Consider the following 19,098-nt stretch of genomic DNA (forward strand, 5'->3'; position numbering starts at 1 on the left):
CATTGACATATAGTTCATACCAGAGCTTTTAAAGGAAGATTTGTTTCATTAAATTGGCTAGTATAAAGTAGAAATGTAAAAGAAACCAATTTTCAAAATGCTTTAACCACACTAAAAGGAATGCCAAGCATTATGTCTGAGTTTCTTATTCAGACTTTTTTAAAAAAGAAGTTTAAAAAAATCTAGTAACAGCATAAGTGAAAGCTAAAATTGTTGCCTCTTCTGCATCCCTTATTTTCCTAAGGTGTCTGTGCTTTTTGGCTGCTCATTTCACCAGGGCTCCCCCATTGTTAGGGCTGTGAATACATTTCTGACCTTTGATTTTGCCCACCACAGTCTGTTTTGGCCTTTGCAATCACCTTTTCTCTCCCCCTTCACATCCACCACCACTGCAGGTGGGCTATCTCTGTAGCATCCTATGTTTTTAGCTTGTGATGTTCCTCCGTCAAAACTCTGAGACCACCCACTGAGAGTAAGAAAAACATCCATTTATGGAAGTGAAGAAGGATCTTAGCTATAATATTTCATGAAACAGACCAAAAAAACCCTGTTTATCTTTTAAAAAAACAAACAAATGAACAACCCTCCCCACAGTAAGTAGTTCAGTTTTGGAATGATGTCCTGTTCCTAGACTTTTTGTGGCACTCTCATGACCATTACATATATTGAATGCTCACTGAGTTCTCAAGAGTTTTTCTCCCCTTTGGAGTAAGATGAAAAATAAAGAGGCTAAGTGTTGCGTCCATAGTGCTTTTCCTTAGCACATAAACTGACATGTGAAAAAACATTGAGGGGCAGGGGGATTTGTGGTAGTCTTGACCATATACAAATCTGGTGATGCAGTTAGATACATGATTGAAGAAGCTCTTCCACAATAAGGTTCTGTGAGCGAGTTAAAGTGGAAAATCTGTGTTAACCCCCAGGGCAATTTCTTGCCATGCATAAAAATAAAGCTTATCCAATGCTGTGACTGGCACATGGGGGCATTGTACAAGTCATTTTAGTTCCCATTTGTGTATGGTAACATGTCTGAAAGGTGAGAAAGCTTCAGGAGCAGCAGATGATTTAACTCTGTAATAAGCCATTTATTCAGTGTATTTTAGAAAGTCAGTGACAGTTTAGACTTCTTATATTTCCTGTGGTAGCAAGAAGCAGTGTTTATGCCTTTCTTTTGTCATAATACAACGTGTAGAACTCATTTCTTGAAATCCTAACCATCCAGTTTTGCTGGGATTAGACTTTTCTGGAATATTAGCTATTTCATACATTTGGTTCTTTATCCCTGGTATTTCATGCTGTTTTGAATTTAGATTATTAGGTCTGTGGGACAAGGACAGTCTTTGTCAGACATGCCACAGTGCGTGACACAATGAGGCCTCTAAGCGTAAATAGTGGTAACTTCAGATTTCAAGGCTTTATGCTATTTCCATTGAAATTACTAAGATCTTTGGCTTTGTCAGTGACAGGATTTTACCTTGTGTTACCCACAGCCAGCAGAGTGAAATCGTGCTCTGAACTCTTCCAGATCCCCCTAGAACACGTCTACTGGCTTTTTGCAAGTATGACCAGTTGGGGTTTTTTTGTTTTCTAGAGAGAGGTCATTCTCCGTCTTCACTATTTTATGCAGATGTGCTTCTTCTCTGTGACACTTCCACAACAAATCATAATTACAGCAGCTAGACAGCATTTCTGTGACCTGATAGTAACATCTGGCTAACTAATGGCAGGTAGCTGCTTCATTCTCTTTATTACACACATGCTGCTTATTCAGTCAATTGAGAGAGAGAGTCAATTGAGAGAGAGAGAGTCAATTGCGAGTAATGTGCTTAACTGGCAAATCTGAGGAATGGGACTTTTGCCATGAGGAATAACTTGGGCTTTCAGGCTTCTGGCATTGGTGGGCATTTGCAGCTTGTTTTTCTTCTCTGAGGAAGGGGAGGACAGTGCATACCCAAAGATCTTTCCATGTTTGGCAGCAATATGCCAGGACTTTTTAAAGACCCTGTGGAATATTTTTGCCTCAACAGTACTGACATCTACATAATTGTTTGTGTTTAAAAATTCTTTTTAATACTTTGGTTTTTAGTCTAGAGAGAACCTACAGTAAGATTTTGCCTCTCTGCAATTCAACAGCAGGACTGGAGAAGCTCAGATGCCTTGTTTAAGTTGTGCGTGTTTAAAACTAACAGCAGGGACTGAAGTGAACAGTGAAGCTCTTGTACGGTGCCAGGAAGTACTGACACAGTGTACTTCCTCAATATTACAATATTTACATTGTGTTAATATTTTAACAGCGGGGTTTGATGGCAGGCAGAACACCTTTTTTTCATTGTTTGTAGCTCAGTGAAGCATTTACATTTTTTTCAAATTTTATTTTGACATACAAGAGCAGAAAAGATGTTGCCCAGCAGTAAAAATTTCAGATCCTAGAACTGGCTATAGCTCACCCTTTTGCAGAGGAAAATTAGGATTATTTCCAGGTCAAAGAATTACATGAAAACTAATGTGGTTATGTATGTGGGATCTGTTGCTCCAAATGGGATAAAAGCCCAGTGTAGTCCCAGCTTAGCTGAAAAGAGGTGGCAAGAACAAGCTCTCCCCAAGTGAATGTAGTTTGTATATAGCTGCACCTGTAAGGGTAAATTGCATTCCTCCACTTCAATTGGATTAATATATGTCATATGTAATCACTACCCACTAATATGAAAACAGGGGAAAAAAAGAACATGAAATGGCTAAACCTTTGTTTTGTCCAAGTATATGAATCTTGCTTTAGGAATTGGGACAACTTTGTTGTATGACACCTCTAGAAAAGGCTGAGTTTATTGTTCAGCTCCAAAATGGAGTCATGATACCAAGGTTTTATTATCAGCTCAGTGACTGTCTTGCTTTGTGGTACTGGATAGATCCCTTAATTTTTCTGTGCGCTTGTTTCTTCTTCTGGGTGCGATTGGAGAATAATTGTATTTGACAGCAGTGAGATTCTACTATGGAGGGTGTTAGCAGAGATCAAAATAGTGTTTGGTAGTCTGTAACTTAGTTCGTAGTCCTTTTAATACATTTTTATGAGCTATTTTAAAAGGACTGAATAGTAGATTCTCCTGCCTGAAGTTTTATTGCACTATAGCAAACCAAACAAATTCTTGAGTTTTAAAAAGCAGAGATCACTAGTGCCTTTGAATGAAACTCAGAGGAAATGGTCTCTTTATAAGAACCCCCTCAAACATGGATGTCCAGACAAAAATAAAAAATAGCACACCCCTAATGTTGTTTAAACCTGGGGAGTTTCTTTTTTGGGGAATCAAACTTCTTTCTCTTTCCTCTCATAGGAGGAAAAAATGCATTTTGGCAGTTGAAATCCCCATCTCCATCTATGTCCCATCCACTAGTTCAGCACTGGATCCTAGTGAAATTGAGTCTTCAAGGGTACAAGAGTCCTACCCTGTCTGAATCTACCAATGTCAAACGCTTATAGTTCCACAGTGGCTTGGGGGACAGCTGAAGAAATTCTTGCCCCTAGCAGTTTGTTATTCCCTGCAGCTGGAATTTATTCCTTCCCTTCTCTCCACACTCCTGCATCACCAGGGCAGGTTGATTATCTCAGTGCTCCATAATTAGCTCCAGTGCAGTGGCAGCTTCTGCCCAGGGGTGCCAGTAGGAGCACTCAGAGCTCTGCCCTGGGATGGACATCTTCATCCCAGCGTCCACACTGGATACCCAGCGCTGACGACTTCTGCGTGCGTTCCCACTAGATTCACAACAGGTCACGGACCATACCCTGCTACCAGCCAGATCTATCCGTCTGAACAGGGACTGTGACCTCAATGTGAACAAGCAGGAGCTTGTTTGGGCTGAATTTTCTGTTGATTATGAATGGAGGGGTTCTGCAGAGACCTTTGGTTCTTCCCCAGGTTCCTTTCTGCATCAACAAAGTTAGAGTTGCTGAGGCTGGTCTTGGTTTGGCAGATGTACCGAGTCTGCCGAATTGTATCGCAGCTTTGCACGGGAGGGAGGTCAGTTAAAAATCTGATCTCCCTCTATTTAGGCGAGAGCTTTTCTTTCCTAAACATGTCCTTTTTCAGAATAAAGCTAACCTGAGGATCTTATAAGTGCTGCACTTTGTGGCGTGGGGAAGACAGGCAAGCACGGGCCATGTGCATGGAGGGAACTGCTCTGCCATACAGGCCAGGGATAGTTGAAGGTGAACACCTGCACCGCGCGATGAACTGCACAATATTGCTTTTCTTAAAACGATCTAGCCAGCAGGCTAGACAGAAGCAGAGGCTGTAGCTGGCTGGGGGCACGGCTCCACCCCACAGCTGGCGGGCCTCACACCCCGGGGGCCCTGGGGTGGCAGCCAGCACAGTAGCCAGTCCCTTTTTTGGCACTCTCCTGAGTGCTAGGTTGGAATCCTGCCTCGCTGCTGCATTCAGGGCAGATGGAAGAAGAGAGTCCTTATTCCCTTTCCTCTGTGAACTTCATCTGTAGTGGAGGGCAGGATCTAGGCCTGTGCTTTGTGGGCCCGGCATGTTGCACAGTCATGCACTGGTATTTCTTTACTGTGTGCTGACAGTTCGCTTGCTAACAATCCTAGCAAAGCTGCTAGCAGAAGAAATGTGATCGAAGTGAAATTGCGTGGTAACTTGTGTTCTGTTTTTTCTGTTTCTAAAGCTCTAGACTGGTAAAATAAGATACCTGATTTAGGGGAGGGCGAGGGGGGAGATACAAGATATAAATCAACCCCTTCCCCTGTAAAGTTTTAACATGGAAAATTCAAACTTGCTTTGGAATTTTAAAGTGTTGAAGATGCATCTCTCTATATATCCTGTGCATATGCTTAAAAGTATATGTAATATGCATTTATAATATAGGTATGCACGAATAGCATTGTGCCTATAGTCAGTTGCACAGGTACAGATGACAACATTTGTTATGTGTGTAAGGATTTCACCTTGCTCACAGCTGAAACCTGTAGACACATGGAGACTGCCATTCTTGCCTCTCATTGAGGTAGAACAGAAAATCCGAAGTCAGATCAAGGCTGCCTAAAACAAAGCAGTATGTGGTCCTACTTAGTAAGTTACCTCCCCAAATCACTTTTGTCAAATTTCATTACTGCAGACCTTGTCACGAATATGCTAATCAAACCTTAGTTATAGGTTGGGCACACGAAAAGCTACACTTGGAAATACTAACTTGGCAAAGTTAAGCACTTGGCAGTTAGGAAGTGCCACAGCTGAGGCTCCCCGTGCAACTTTTTGCGTATATGTGCCACATATATGGTACAGTCTCCAGTTACATGACTCTCTACATTTTTTTTCCCTCTGTGACCATTGCTTCACTTGTTGCCTGAGGTGCTCACTGAAGGAGATACTGTTCAATAACTTCTGTAGTTCAGGTGAAGGCCACCAGCCTTACTTGCTGCTCGCCGTTTAAACCCTGTTCTGAAGATAAGGTAAATACTTCCCTTTGGATTCTTGGTGCTCATCACTGATACTATAACGCTCTGCACACATTTCGTTAACTATTGTCTTTCCAGCACCCCTATTAGTGAAGTAGCGGTCTTTCCCCATTCTAAAGGGGGAAAACTAAGGCACACAAGAGCTGAAGTTTGAAGCATCTTTGTCTTAAGTATGCCATTTTTCAGTCCTTAATGTTATACAGAGAGCTCTTAATGTTGAAAGAATCTTTTCCATTGATGATAGCTGTCACAGGGTGACACTGATCAAATCAAAAGCACACAATCAGTGGCAACCTGCAGAAATCAGATTTATGTTCTGCATTCAGCAGCATCTGTAAACTCCTCTGACAGAAGACAATTAAAAAAAAATTAAAAGATCAGTTCTTCAGGCATCATTCATTTGCCTTAAATATTAGCAGTTCTTTTCTTCTCTCACAGCCCTCTGCCTTGTACATTTAACACACATGTTCTAACAAATGAGGCAGGCATTCTTCTGCCTCATTACACAACCTTGATTCATCCCCAGGGCATAGTCCATCTTTACATTGGGTGAAGAAGATATTGAGATTGGGGAGAGAAGAAAAGTAGGTGAGTGTGTTCTTAAGGATTGTGTCATAATGTGTACACACGAGGTCTTAATTAAGGTTGTATAAGCAACATAGTTCTAGCTTTTCTTAATTTGAGTGCCCAAACTGTTACCCTGATGTTCTTTTAAGTGTGTGTGTGTATATATATATATATATTTTTATATGTGACACTTTTAGAATTAATCAGCGAGGCTACCGTGACTTTTGCTAATGGAGTAGCTGTTATCAACATAGATTTATCACCTTTCAGGTCAGCCACCAGAAGGAGATGGGATGCTCTAAACTTCAGAGAATATCCAGCTCAGCCTTTGTAACCTTGGCCTGGAGCATGCTCTGTTACTCTGTGGAGTACTGCATGAGCAGTTCAGTTACCTTGCAAAAAAAGAGAATGGAGCATGCCCAACGTAGAAGGACTCAAAAAAATTTAGCTGCAAAACAGGTCTCTTCCAAGCCTGTGCAAACAGTGTTTTTTCAGACTTAGCTTGATGTAGTGTGGGCACTTTTTATGTTTACAAATGTAACACCCTGATGAAAAGACAACCTTGTGCCAAATTGCAAGCATGGAAGTGCAAGAGCTTTTCAGTGGAGCAGTTGAAATATTTTTAACATGGACAAAACAAAGGTTTTTTTCCATAATTCTGTTCTTGGAAATAGCTTGAGACATTTTTGATGAAGCTATCCAAAAAAAATCAGCTTGAAGCAAACACCTGGCCTGGATAATTTCAGCCAAAACAGTTAAACTTTGGCAAAGTTTACAAACAGATGAAGACAGAAACTTACAATAGGAAATGCTGGGCAATTTATAGGCACCCCTACTGCACCACCTCTGAAAGCTAGTCATCTCGGTTTTTATGAAGGCAGATGCCACTGTGCGTTTGCTCAGATGTTATGGCTTCTATGTTATGTACCAGAGGGGCAATTGCATTTTCTAACATAAGTGATCTTCAGATTTCGTTTCAAAAGACTATGTCCGTATATCTAAAACCAGGTTAATAGCACGTGTCTTCCTCTTAAACATTAGAACATTTCACATACTTTTGTGGTGTCCTTCCCCCTTTTTTCCCCCTCTTGCTCCTAAAAGCAAGGTAAAATTTTTATGGTGTTTAGTAACGTGTTTTGCAAATCGCCATTTTGTCCTGAATCTAATACTTCTGAACTGTTGGGTGTAGAAAAAGCTACTGTTTCCCTACAGTCACCTGGGAAGCAGGCAGCTTTGTTTGGGGCCAGAAGGAATGATGTGTGGCACTGGAAAGGCCAGAATGATAAACAGCAGCACTGTGGTCACTTCAAAAGGTCTGAGTAAGCATTCGCAGTGCCTTGTCCTGGGAATGCTGAGTGCTAACATCTTGCTTGCCACCAGAGAAATCCACTTTCCCTGGGGAGCCCTTCTTTTGGGGTGCACCCTGCGAGAAGCTGAGCTGGAGCTAAGGAAACAAATCGGCTCTTCTTGCGATTCTTCCAGCGCTGGAGAGCTGCCTGCCAGAATTCGCCAGTAGAGAAACTCTTCTCTGAACTGAGCAAATTTGCAGTAAGCTTTATAGCCAAAGTCAGTATGATTTGTTTGCAAAGTTAAACACTGGGGGTTTTTTGGTGTGTTTTTTTTTTTTTTTAACTGCTGAAATAAATAAGAGCAAATTGTGTGAGGTCATAGTGCTCTGCCTTTCCAAACTGCTTCAGCTGCAATCCCAGAGCAAGCTTCTCTTCTCAGCTCCCCTCTGCTGGGCCAGCACTAGGAGGGGAGAGGAAGGTTTGCTGTCTCAGTGCTGTGTTCTGAGATCTGTGACTGTGAGAAGAGCTGCAGTGGAGCCACCCTTCTCCCCCGTAAATGGTAGAGGCAGTATGAGATCTTTGAAAACTGGAGGTGCAAGTGACTGGCTCTGAAGCTCCTGCTTGGATAGCTGTGTGCTATGCTGTACACAAAGGCCCCTGCAGGTTTATATTAAGGTGCTGCTCAGACTAAACCAGTGCATTTTTTCTTTTTCCCCTCTAAATGCCTTTTTATCATTCAGGCTGTCACCTGTGTTTCCTGGCAAGGGCTGCTGGCTGGGGGAGGTCTGGCAGAGCTGAACACCCAGCTTTGGTGGTCTTTGTGTGGCTGCCTGAAAGATGGCTTAAAACAGAACCTGCTCTGTGAATACCTGCAAGTTAACATGTGTCAGCCGTGTGGCTGGAAGGTTTCTCCTTTGCTGTAAAGAGAGATTTTATAATGAATACTTTCCTTGTGATTAAAATGGGTAAATAAACAAATAGCTCCTGCAGGAAGTATACTGTGTGAAGACAGAGCAAATAGATTGTAGCTTTCCAAACAAGGAAAAGAAAAAGGAAAAAAAAAAAACCCCAAACCAAAAAACAACCAAACCCAAGCTCCTCCTTAGTGCATTTAATCTACTAGAATGTGAAATGGCAATTTATCTTTCCCATTTCCTTTCCTTGTCAAACATATCCAGCTGTTGTAGCTTTCTCTGCTGCCTACTAGAAATGCCAAGGCTTGAAATCTGTTGATGTCCTCCTCCTCCAGAGTATCATTAACGTTATCATCTTTCCATGGTACCAATCAAGCTCACTCCTGAAACCTCAGAGGAAAAAACCCCAATGATCCAAACTAGAATTAAAAAAATTATGATTTTCAGCAAATCACTTCTGTAATAAATACAATTCCTTTTCCAGCTAGCAGACTACCTGGGAGCAGGCATATCTTTGGATGTGCTGAATTGGAGCTTATTAACTTCGTGAATAACTGCAAATCTTTCTGTGAGACCACAATATGCCATAGTGGCCATGTGCCTGAGATACTTGAAGCATGCTTGGTCACAGCACAGTATTCTGTGCATGCAAGCGGCTCCTAATGCAAGTATTTCTAAAGTGAATGTTAAAATCTGTTAATTTTGTCCTCTAACTGTGATTTACAGTATCAGATAATGACCCTTTGGATTCCCTATGAAAAGGGAATGTACGGAGGACATGAAAAAGGTCATTAAAATGTCAATGCAGATATTATAGAATCAGACAAATTTAGGTTGGGGAGGGACCTCTAGCAGTCTCTAGTCCAACTTCCTGCTCAAGTAAGTCTAACTTTTGTGTTGCTCAGGGCTTTTCTTGCAGTTGAGTTTTGAAAATCTCCAAGGATGGAGACTGGGCCTTGTCCCAGGACTGTACCACTCACTTAGAAGTTGTTTTCTGTGTGTCGCAAATGGAATTTCCCTTGTTGCAGCTTGTGTCCGTTGCCTCTTGCCCATTTACCGTGCACCTCTTGGAAAAGTCTGGCTGTCTTCTATATTGCTTCACTTTTGGTAGTGGAAAACTGTAATCAGATCCCCCTGCAGCCTTCTCTTCTCCAGGCTGAACAAACCCAGCTCCCCCAGCTTCTCCTCCTGTGTCATGCTCCTGGCCCTCTTGGTGGCCTCAGCTGGGCTTGCTCTCATCTGATAATAAACATTAAAAATTGTTAACTATTTTTATCACTGTTTCATGCAGTTGCAGTTTCCTTGGGTAGCCTTTAGTCAAATTGACTTTTGTCTTCATGCAAGATGTGGATTTTGAACCAAGGAGAAATGATGATTCTTTTATCCATCTATGTGTGCTTTTTTCTTTTTTTTTTTTTTTTTTTTTTTTTTCCTTAACTCATTGCCACTTGGTCAGTATCACCCTAAGCATTCTTTCATCAGTGCAGTACATTTTCTTCCACATAGCACTACTTGCATGTAAGATAATACTTGGGGTGAAATTATTATATTACCTTGCTGGACATCTCCCTGTGAGGATAAAATCCTTATATGTAATATCATGGTATATTTCTCTTACAGTGGAAAACATAATTCTCCTGTATTTTCGATTCAGATGATCTGATTGTACGACTTTCAAGGATTTTCAAGATAATCTTTTCCTTTCTTCCTCTCTCTGGTTTGCTTCTAAATCTCTTCCTCACCACCTCAGTCACTGACTGATGCTTCTGAAATGCTTAGTCCCCTTTTACTCACAAGTTGAATTTTTAGAAAAGAGAAAAAGTGATTGTTTCCCTATGATTCTGCTGCTCTTAGTTTTTACATTCTAGGTGTTAGTTCAATGTCAAATTTTATTGTGCCTTAGCCAGTCAAATTAAACATGAACAATAATAAAGTTGTCTATAACACTGTTGCTGACTTTATTATAGCATTGAATTATCGGGATGGGAGACTTTAAACTTCCTGCATATAGAAGGGAGAATAAATGCTACTAATGATGATAGGGCACACATGCCTGAATAGAATAGCTAAGAGATATCTTCATTAAGGCAGTGAATCATCAATCAATCAATAACAATATTCAAAGTTCCATTTTGAATGTGATAAGTAGCTAGATCTTAGAACAATCTTGAATCAGAGGGGAGGTACTACAACTTTCTTCACTTAAAGTGAAAACATAAAAAAAGGGAGTATAACATTTTACACAGCCACAGGACAGCCTATGGGAAATGCCAAGTGCTGTCTAGTTAAGTCACTGATTTTGAAGAAAACAAAGACCTGAATGGGGAGGAGGAGTGACATTTCCCTAAATCAAAGGTGCAGAGCTGAACTGGAGTACACACAGCATTTTACACTAAACTTTCTGAATCAATGCCACCTGGAAGGAACAGTATGAATAAAAGTAGGCTCGTGAAAAAGAGGAGATGGGATTCATTGGCCACAAAAAAGCTTCATCTTAAAGTTCTTCAGGAAAGGATAAAGTGACCAAAAAAAAGCAGCTTAGTCTTATCACAGGACAGAAGATCATGTTGCAAATGCCAGTAAAGAGAATGGAAGTTGTCCTACAGGAAGGGGCGCAGCAAGGATTAGTAATCAATAGTGAGGATAGGAATTAATTAAGGTAGAATGATTGCTGGGGAGAAGGGTGTAGAAATGGGACTTATACAGATGGAAGCAGGACTGAATTACGCACCAGAGATTCCAGTTTATCTCCCAGACTGCTGAAAGAATGGGCGTAGTTAAGACAAACTGAGAATGGGTCCATTTGATTGCAGACCACCAAACAAAGTATCAGTGTGGAGATATAGAGCACAGTGATGGGGACATCTATGGTGCCTTTAATGTAGCCTCAGTGGAGCAGGGTGAAAGAGCTTACACATGCGAAGCTACAGCCATGTCTACATTTTTTGACACATTTTATGCAGACAAGCCTGAAGTGTTTAAATCTATCTATCTAAATGTATACTTATGCACGTTAAGTTTACATAGTTCAACAGTTTTATGGATACTTGTCAACTTTATCAAGTGCATCATATGCATGTGTTTGTTTAGGCGTATTATCAGAATGCCTCTGTTCAGTGCACTTTTCAGAAAAGGAGCCTAATTTCAAAGGCATTTAGAAAAAAGTTGGTAACTCAGACACAGATGGCTGCAAAGGCGGAGGTGGGAGAGAATGAGGAAAGATGAGTTCTGGCAAAGAATCACGTTTGGTGCAGGTGCGCTTGTTTTAGAAGAATGGGATGCTGTCTGGGAATGAATGAGATCCATTCCTCAGCAGCGTGTACAACCTGCCAAACACCCTGGGTGGGCTCCGACGGCCTCAGAGACTTTTGGTCAGAGAGAAGTTCTAAAAATGTCTAAACTTGCTGGCATTCCCGTGCAAAAACTGTATTAGTCAGGAGCTGCAGGGTGTTCCTGGCTGTTTGGTGAGTGGGCAGAGTTAAGGTTACTTAGATGACCCGAGCTGAGTGCACGCACGCTTTCAAAGGATTTGAGTATGTAATTGAGGAGTTTTAATTTCTGTGGTCAATTTTTCAGAAAGCTGCCTTGTTTCCCAAAGGGTTTTTTGGCAGAAGTGGAAGTTAGATCCCTGCTCCTTTAAGTGCATCCAGACTTGGTGGAACTTGAGAACAGTTTTTTATGTGGTTTGCATCCATACCATCCCTTCCATACTTTGATCTGGATCCTCTCTGCGTTGTGGTGTCTATGACTGTCACTTGCATGTCATCTTCTGCTTTCCCTCCATCATCCAGAATGCAGGGATTTCAGTGGTGATTCTGCAGTTTCAGGAAGTCATTCATAAACTTGAGCCTGCAAAGCAAAGCTGTGCAGTTACACCGGCTTGTTCTGCAATGGCTTTTGAAATACTGTCACTGACGCTCTTATGAACATTGGGAGTAGGTTGCTGTCAGACTTGAAGGTATTGGTTAGAAAATAGTATGGAAGGACAAATGAATCACAAATACAGTCACGTGAAATTACCTTTTAGTAGAACATTTATCAAAGTTTCCTTGCCTTCTCCATAGGCTTTTAGCTCCAAAAATTATGAGAGATACTGACAAATAAGTAATTAATATGAAATTGGGGGGGGGGGGTGGGGCGAGAAATACATTTACTCTTTTTGTGATAAAAAGTAGAAAGTAGAACAGGACAAACAACATAGCAAGAAATAACATCTGTTTGATGCTATGATTGGTGTTGCAGGTTATTGAATTAGGCACAAGTAATTGCCTGGTAGTTTATTGGCTTGTCTGGTTACTTTGGGGTTTTACTTTATTATAATTGGTCTTGGGTACACCAAACAAAGGCAAAAAGATTATTGCAAGATATAAGGGCAGAATTAGCCTTCTGCAGGGATGTGACACACCCTATAAATTTATCATTTGATATTTTTTCCTTTTGTACATAGTCTTTCTCTGCTTTCTCCACATTCTTAGCATGTCTCAGAAATTCCAGCATTTTTAGCAGTGAATCAGTGAGAAGAAGGGGAAAAGGCCTGTAATTGCTTTTTCCATTGTGCTTGTTAAAACCGCATTGTGGGAAGTGGACCCAAACACTGTCTTTTAAGTGGTGTTGAGTCTGAGGCAGGTGGTATTAACTCAGGACTGCATTAACTCTTTTCAAATCTCTTTCCTGTTTCCTTGAGGAAACATGCCTGGTGTATATATGTGGCAAGGGCTGTTTGCCTGCCTCTTGCATTGACATTTTAATTTGGTCCATGATATAAATATCATTTCCCTAATCCCCCTTTGCCCTGACCCTCTTTTGTCTTTTCTTCAAAGTGAGTTGACTTTTTTTTTTTTCTTTAAGGAGGGGGGAGGAGATGGGAATGGTGGCTGGCTGCTCTAGTTTGGAGCATTAAATGCTTGGGGAAAAAATCTCAGAGTAACTGTTGTTTCTTTCTTTGTATTCACATGGAAATTTTTAATCTCCATCAAAGGATCAGGAGAAAATAACGTTGAGGTTCAACAAGAGAGCTCCCAGCTTACATGGAATTTTTAAATGTTATTTGGCTTTATCCTTTAAGCGATGAGAACCATGAACTATGTACCTACAGGGTTCGGAATTAACTTTTCTCTTTCTTCCAACACACCCTCTTTTCTTTTTTTTTTTTCCTTCCTCCTTCCCTTTTTCTTACATCTTTATTGTTCTGCATAAACATGCAACTTCTTTTTGGCCAAAACTGTAAGTGCCTTAGGATTTGTTTAGTTGTATTTATGTATTCATTTCTAACGTTAATTATGAGCACCAGTCTGAAATACGGCCTCATGTTCTCCTTTTGATGTGATCTGAAGAATCTCTGTTGAAGGCCATGGAGCTAAGATCAGAACCCAACCCACTGTATGCTTGCATAATTGTACAAGAGCTAACATTAGCTTGTTAAAAAAAAAAAAAAAAAAAAGGCAAAACTAGGTATAAAAGGGCTAATAATCTGCTTGTTTATAGTGAGGAATCACAAACACTGGTCTGCACCTGTAGATGTAGCTGATTGTGCTAATAATGATAGCAAGGGAGACCCCCTGCAACTAGCCCATGGAGAGTAACAGCAGATTTCATAGGTGGGTGCTGACAGCAATGGTAGATTTCATGCTCCAACACAGATTAATACAACAGGGAGGATATTAAAATGCTAATACTCATTAATACCGTTTTATGGTGTTTAAGATTAAACATGGAAAATGAAGATGAATGACAGCCGGTAAATGGAACTGACAGTTGTGTTCAGGATGTCTGAAGCTGGTGAGAACTAGCCGCAGGAAACAAAAGCTGCGGATGCTCCCATTCCTGCTGTGGGTCAAGACAAACGGCACCTCCTGGTACCTAGACTTTTGCGAGGTCACCTAAACCTAGACTTAAATAGACTGTTCTATTATTATAAAATATTTGATGAGATTTTTTCTTTACCAGCGTTGGTCAGAACCATTATTTTCTGAGTCATATGAAAGATAGAGTCTCCAGCGGTATGTATGTCTAAGAGCAGAAATCACAGCCTATTGAAGCATAATTGCGAAATACATCTTTGTTTTAAGTTTAAGTGGTCAACATTTGTTTTTTTTTCCAAAACTAATTCTTGTGTTTCAGTTGGCTCCATTTTTCTTCATTTCTTGCTGAAGTTTCAATAAGCTTCCCTTCATCCCAGAGGCAGCTGCATTTCAGCAACAAGTAAAAGTTGGCCCTCTGTGGGCCGTAATATATGTAATGTAATGTAATATAATATAATATACATAGACAAAAACTTAATTCTGCCATATCACAGACTATTCTAATTTTATCTGTGGTTAAAACTCACTGAAAACTTCTGTGTAGCTGTGTTTACATATGAAACTTAAAGATCTAGGGTATTTTCACCTAATGTTCTTCAGGAGTAAAAATTTTTAATTTAGCGTGAACTTTATCTCTGCCTTTGCTGTCATGCAAAAATCCCAGGAACACTGGTAAGACATCGTAGTGTGCAAGGGACCAGGGATAAATGGATTCTAAAGACATGATACTTATGTCTTTCTGGTAATGATAGTACTTGGTAAAATTACAGTTGTCTGACCAAGTACCCGTTTTTGTACCTCAGCGTTTTAGGTTTTAAATAAAATTAACCTTGAATATCCTAGGTTTATAATGCCTAGATCTGAGTGTAGTCTGCATAGCTGACTGCAAATAACTGATGTGTGCTGTGAGCTCTTACGTACCTTTCATATAGACTTTCCCAGGGGATTCTTTTGCTTTTAGAAATTTCATCTTCTCTTGAATTCCTAGCTGGTTTTTGCACATGCACCATGAATTTCAGCTGCCCCCATTTCCTTAATTTCCCCCAAATATGCACTGTCTTTTGCCAACATCCCCCATTGTTGTGACCCACTGCGTGAATGGCAGATTCCATCTCAGAGATAGTTCTTCTTTTTACATGCTTAAAATGTGATCAATATCAACCCCTTTCAAAATTGCTGCCATCTCCTGTTGTTCCCATGGGACTGAAGCCACATAAAGTGCTTCAGGGATTAGTCCCATGTCCCACCCCGACTCCCTCCACCGCTCCTTCCTTTACAAGCAACAATTTAATGGCACTCTCAATCTTTGGCAGCTTAATTGAAAACCTACTACTTTCTGTCTAGGTGAAAACAGACATATATAACTTCAAAAATCAAATTTTAGGGAATGAAAGATCATCAAAAAGGCTCATCTCTTGGGCTGGAATTTATGAAAGCATGTTTATTTTGGCAAATGTTTCTCAAAAGCAGGTACATTTTTATCCTTTCTACCGTCTGGATTTTGCTGTGAGGTGTCAGAGCATGGTTACTCCTAGTTGGTTTAGAATTGGATTTCTGCCAAAATTTTGTGTGCCCTCCTCTCCTTCCACCCACCCTTCCACTTTCTTTCTCCTGGTTATAGTGGATTTTTCCTTATGTTGATCTCGGTGAGTATTTCATTCTTACTACTTGGTGCTAAAGAAAATAACAAGCTTAGAAACCAGGGGGATGCCAAGTTTTAAAACCTGAAGAGAATAAAAAAGACTGCCTTCTTCAGCATATACAGTCTTACACTTATTTCTTCTTCATATATAGGCACATGTAGTTCAGGATTTGATTGTAAGAATTTTTAACACACTAGACCAGAAACCTCTTTGGTTTGTTTTCTCCTGAATCTAGGTTACAGGCTAGTTAGTTCTTCCCAACTTCTGCTATTTTTTTTCTCTCTTGATGAAGGGTCTTCAGTCCCATCCCTCCTTTGGTTTCGATTCCTTTCTTAGTCCCAGCCAGATGTTTGGTTTCCCCCGCTGTTGACAGTCAGATAATATTCTCACGCTATCACTTCGTATATCCACATTTGCAAGATTTGTCACAAAAAATTCCTAAATGTTTGTCACTGAGTGCCTTACTGCATATTTTTTAATACTTTCCAAAAGCAAATGCCTTTAATGTCACATATAAATTGCTTAAACAGCAAGCAAAGGCAAACCTTCCTGGTTTTCCTTTTCCAGTAAGAAGGGTGTGTTTCTGGGCCACATCTTATGGATGACCCAGAGATTTACTCCACCTTTGCTGAAGGAATGTGGCTAGCACTTCAGAGAATTGCAGGAAAGCTTCAGGAGTTTGTCCAAGAAAGAGTAAACCATCAAAAACCAGGCAAAACTTTGTCTTTCCCCCTTTCCACTGCTTTCATTTCCTACCATGTTGTGTTGTCCTCTGCATCAGACTATTTAAGACTGCCAAATACTTGGATATTTTATAGGTAATATATCTTATAAATGCCATGGCCAGCCTCTGAGGGAAACACAGGATTGTCGGTTTTGGATGGAGTATAAAACCCAAGCAGGAAATCATTGCTGAATGGCACAGCTGCAGGCAAACATTGTAAGCTAGTAAACTGCCCATCTGCACAGCCACACGTGTGTTGGAGCGCGGGGCCAGGGTGGCCGTGGCAGAGCGCGCCTGTAAGTGGTTAGCAGGGAGAAATTTGGTGATTAAAGAATGAAGTGTTTTGCTTCATTAGTTCCTGAAATACAGCTATCTGAAGGTGATTATAATCTTATTTTCAAGAAGGAGGAGAGACTGAAGACTGGAGCTTTTCCTTGTCTATAATAAAAAATAAAAAGCAGAATTTCAGACCTGGGATGGGTTAGATTATCCCACTGGAGGATGGAGCATGTGACACAGCCTACAGTTGAGGACTGCAGGAAAGGTTTGTCAAGAAAAAGGAAAACACTGTATTTGTTCATAGGCAATCACATCTGAATCTTCCCATCAAAGTTAGAGACAGGAAAGACTGTTTTGGTCCTTAGGTCTGCTTCACTATCATTGACCTGAACAGGCGCCTGGGCGGGTTATGAGTTGCATGTTTCTTAAAGTTTGAACTGTTTAAGATCCCCCTTTGCTAGAGATTTTGCCAACTAAAATCACTTTCAGGATACTCATTCTAGTACTTTCCTTTTTAATTTAACCTATAGTTACTTCCTAGTCTTACTGTCTTCCATTCTAAATAACTCCTCTTTCTTTGCAGGTTATCATTTGTTGAGTTCCTCTAGCCAAGCTCTCTGTGTTAGTTCTCCCAATCCTTCCTCTGAAGTTTAGCACTTCCTCTTAGACGTGCCAAGTTTGAGTTCATTTTCTGCATGATTTTCCCAAGCACTACTTTAAATAATCCACAATTCAGTAACTAAATGCAGATTGTTAAAATGATGAAACAACAACAATAAAGCTTTTTTAAGACTGCATCTCATGCACTCCAACTGTAAAAACTATTGAACTGGGGGGGGGTTTCCAAATACTTCATTGAAAAATAAAATTACCTTCTAATAGTCAAAATTAAATTACCATGGTTAAAATCCCATTGTACAGTAGACTTTCTACATTGATATTTGTCTGTTGGGGAGAGGTTTTTCTAGATTCATTGTAATGTATAAATCAGTGCAAGAGGAAAGATAATCTAGTGAGCAGGGTCCTTGTTTAAGGCATAGGTGGCTTGGGTTCAAGTCCATGCTTTATCACAAACTCCTCGTGATTTCTCTGCCTCCTAGTATTGGGATATCAAAATGAAGCTTTCTGCTCATTCATGTATTTTGAATCAACGCACATGATCGAGAGCATGAAACTCTTGGGACCTAAGCTTGTTAAAATGTGCTGATTTCTATTGGTTAAAGGACTGAGTCTTTAAAATGTTCTTGATGTTTCATGTGAGCAGGACATCAATGACTCTCATAAATATTTTCATTTAAGGATCTGATATTTCATATATGCTTGAGCATTTCCATATTTTTATCACAAAGAAAAGGAGCTGCTTTGGTTTTTCCTCTATAGGCACTTTATTCTCTCTTTTCCCATCAGTTGATGCCATTTTTATAAGCCAGATAAAGTGGATTTCAGTTGTTGTCATTACAATGTTGGTACTTTCTGCATTCCATCTGCAGACAAGCATGAATTGTAGGGTGATGCCATATTAAATTATAGGCATCTCTGTTAAAATATAGGGGAATTAGTCCTGAAGATGAAGCTTTTTCCTTATTTTGACTCTTCCTTTGTATTTTAATGCATTAAGGAAGCATGTGGCTAGTGAACATTGTCTTAGTGCCAGATGTCTTGGAGTACCTGGCATTTTGATTCATCTTCATGAAAAATGTCCAAAATGTCTGATAATGTTATGCAAAGAAAATGAAGCATTCATGGACTTCATGAGTGCATTGTCTTCCCCAGGACAATCACATCTCTCCGGAGTGAACTGATTCCACATCTGGTTAGGAGGCAGTTCTCTTCTCCTACTTCATTGCAGCAAGGACTAGACAACAAAGAAGAGGACCAAAAGAAAAAAGAACAAGCATCCCTAGGTCAGTACAAGTATCAAAGATTTTGTGAAGGTTTTAAAGGCCATATGCTACAGCAGAATTATTGAGCAGAGTACAGAATTAGCCTGAAACACTAGTTTGGGGATTTGGTTTTTTCTCTTATACTTCATAATTGCAAAGATCCTAGTAGATTTCTTTTTCAAACAGTATTGTGCATTAAATAAATATTTTTGTCCTCCCTTATTTTGGTGTAAATCAAAAGTAAATGAGCTAGGTGCTCTATATTTTTTCTCCTGGAATACAGTATAGGTAAATGCACTTTTGAAAATGTAATTTTAGGAGAGAGTTCCTAAAATTGCGTAGCTGTTGTGGTCTAACCCCAGCTAGCAACTAAGCACCACACAGCCACTTGCTCACTCCCCCCACCAGTGGGATGGGGGAGAGAATCGAAAAAAAACAAAACTTGTGGGTTGAGATAAGGACAGTTTAATAGGACAGAAAGGATAATAATAATAATAATAATAATAGTAGATACAAAACAAGTGATGCACAATGCAG

General features: G+C 40.2%; 1 protein-coding gene across 2 annotated transcripts in view; it reads left to right on the top strand.

Annotated features, from left to right (window-relative positions):
- The window catches only part of EIF2B3 (eukaryotic translation initiation factor 2B subunit gamma), a 104,450-nt gene that overhangs the window by 52,233 nt on the left and 33,119 nt on the right, over window positions 1–19,098 (top strand). For both annotated transcript variants that reach the window (XM_049807661.1, XM_049807662.1), the window contains exon 7: window positions 18,452–18,582. In XM_049807661.1, coding sequence (XP_049663618.1) covers window positions 18,452–18,582 — 131 coding nt within the window. The remainder of the gene's footprint in view (window positions 1–18,451; window positions 18,583–19,098) is intronic.

The sequence above is a fragment of the Accipiter gentilis genome, chromosome 8 (genome assembly GCF_929443795.1).
Source record: "Accipiter gentilis chromosome 8, bAccGen1.1, whole genome shotgun sequence".
Taxonomy (NCBI): Eukaryota; Metazoa; Chordata; class Aves; order Accipitriformes; family Accipitridae; genus Astur; species Astur gentilis.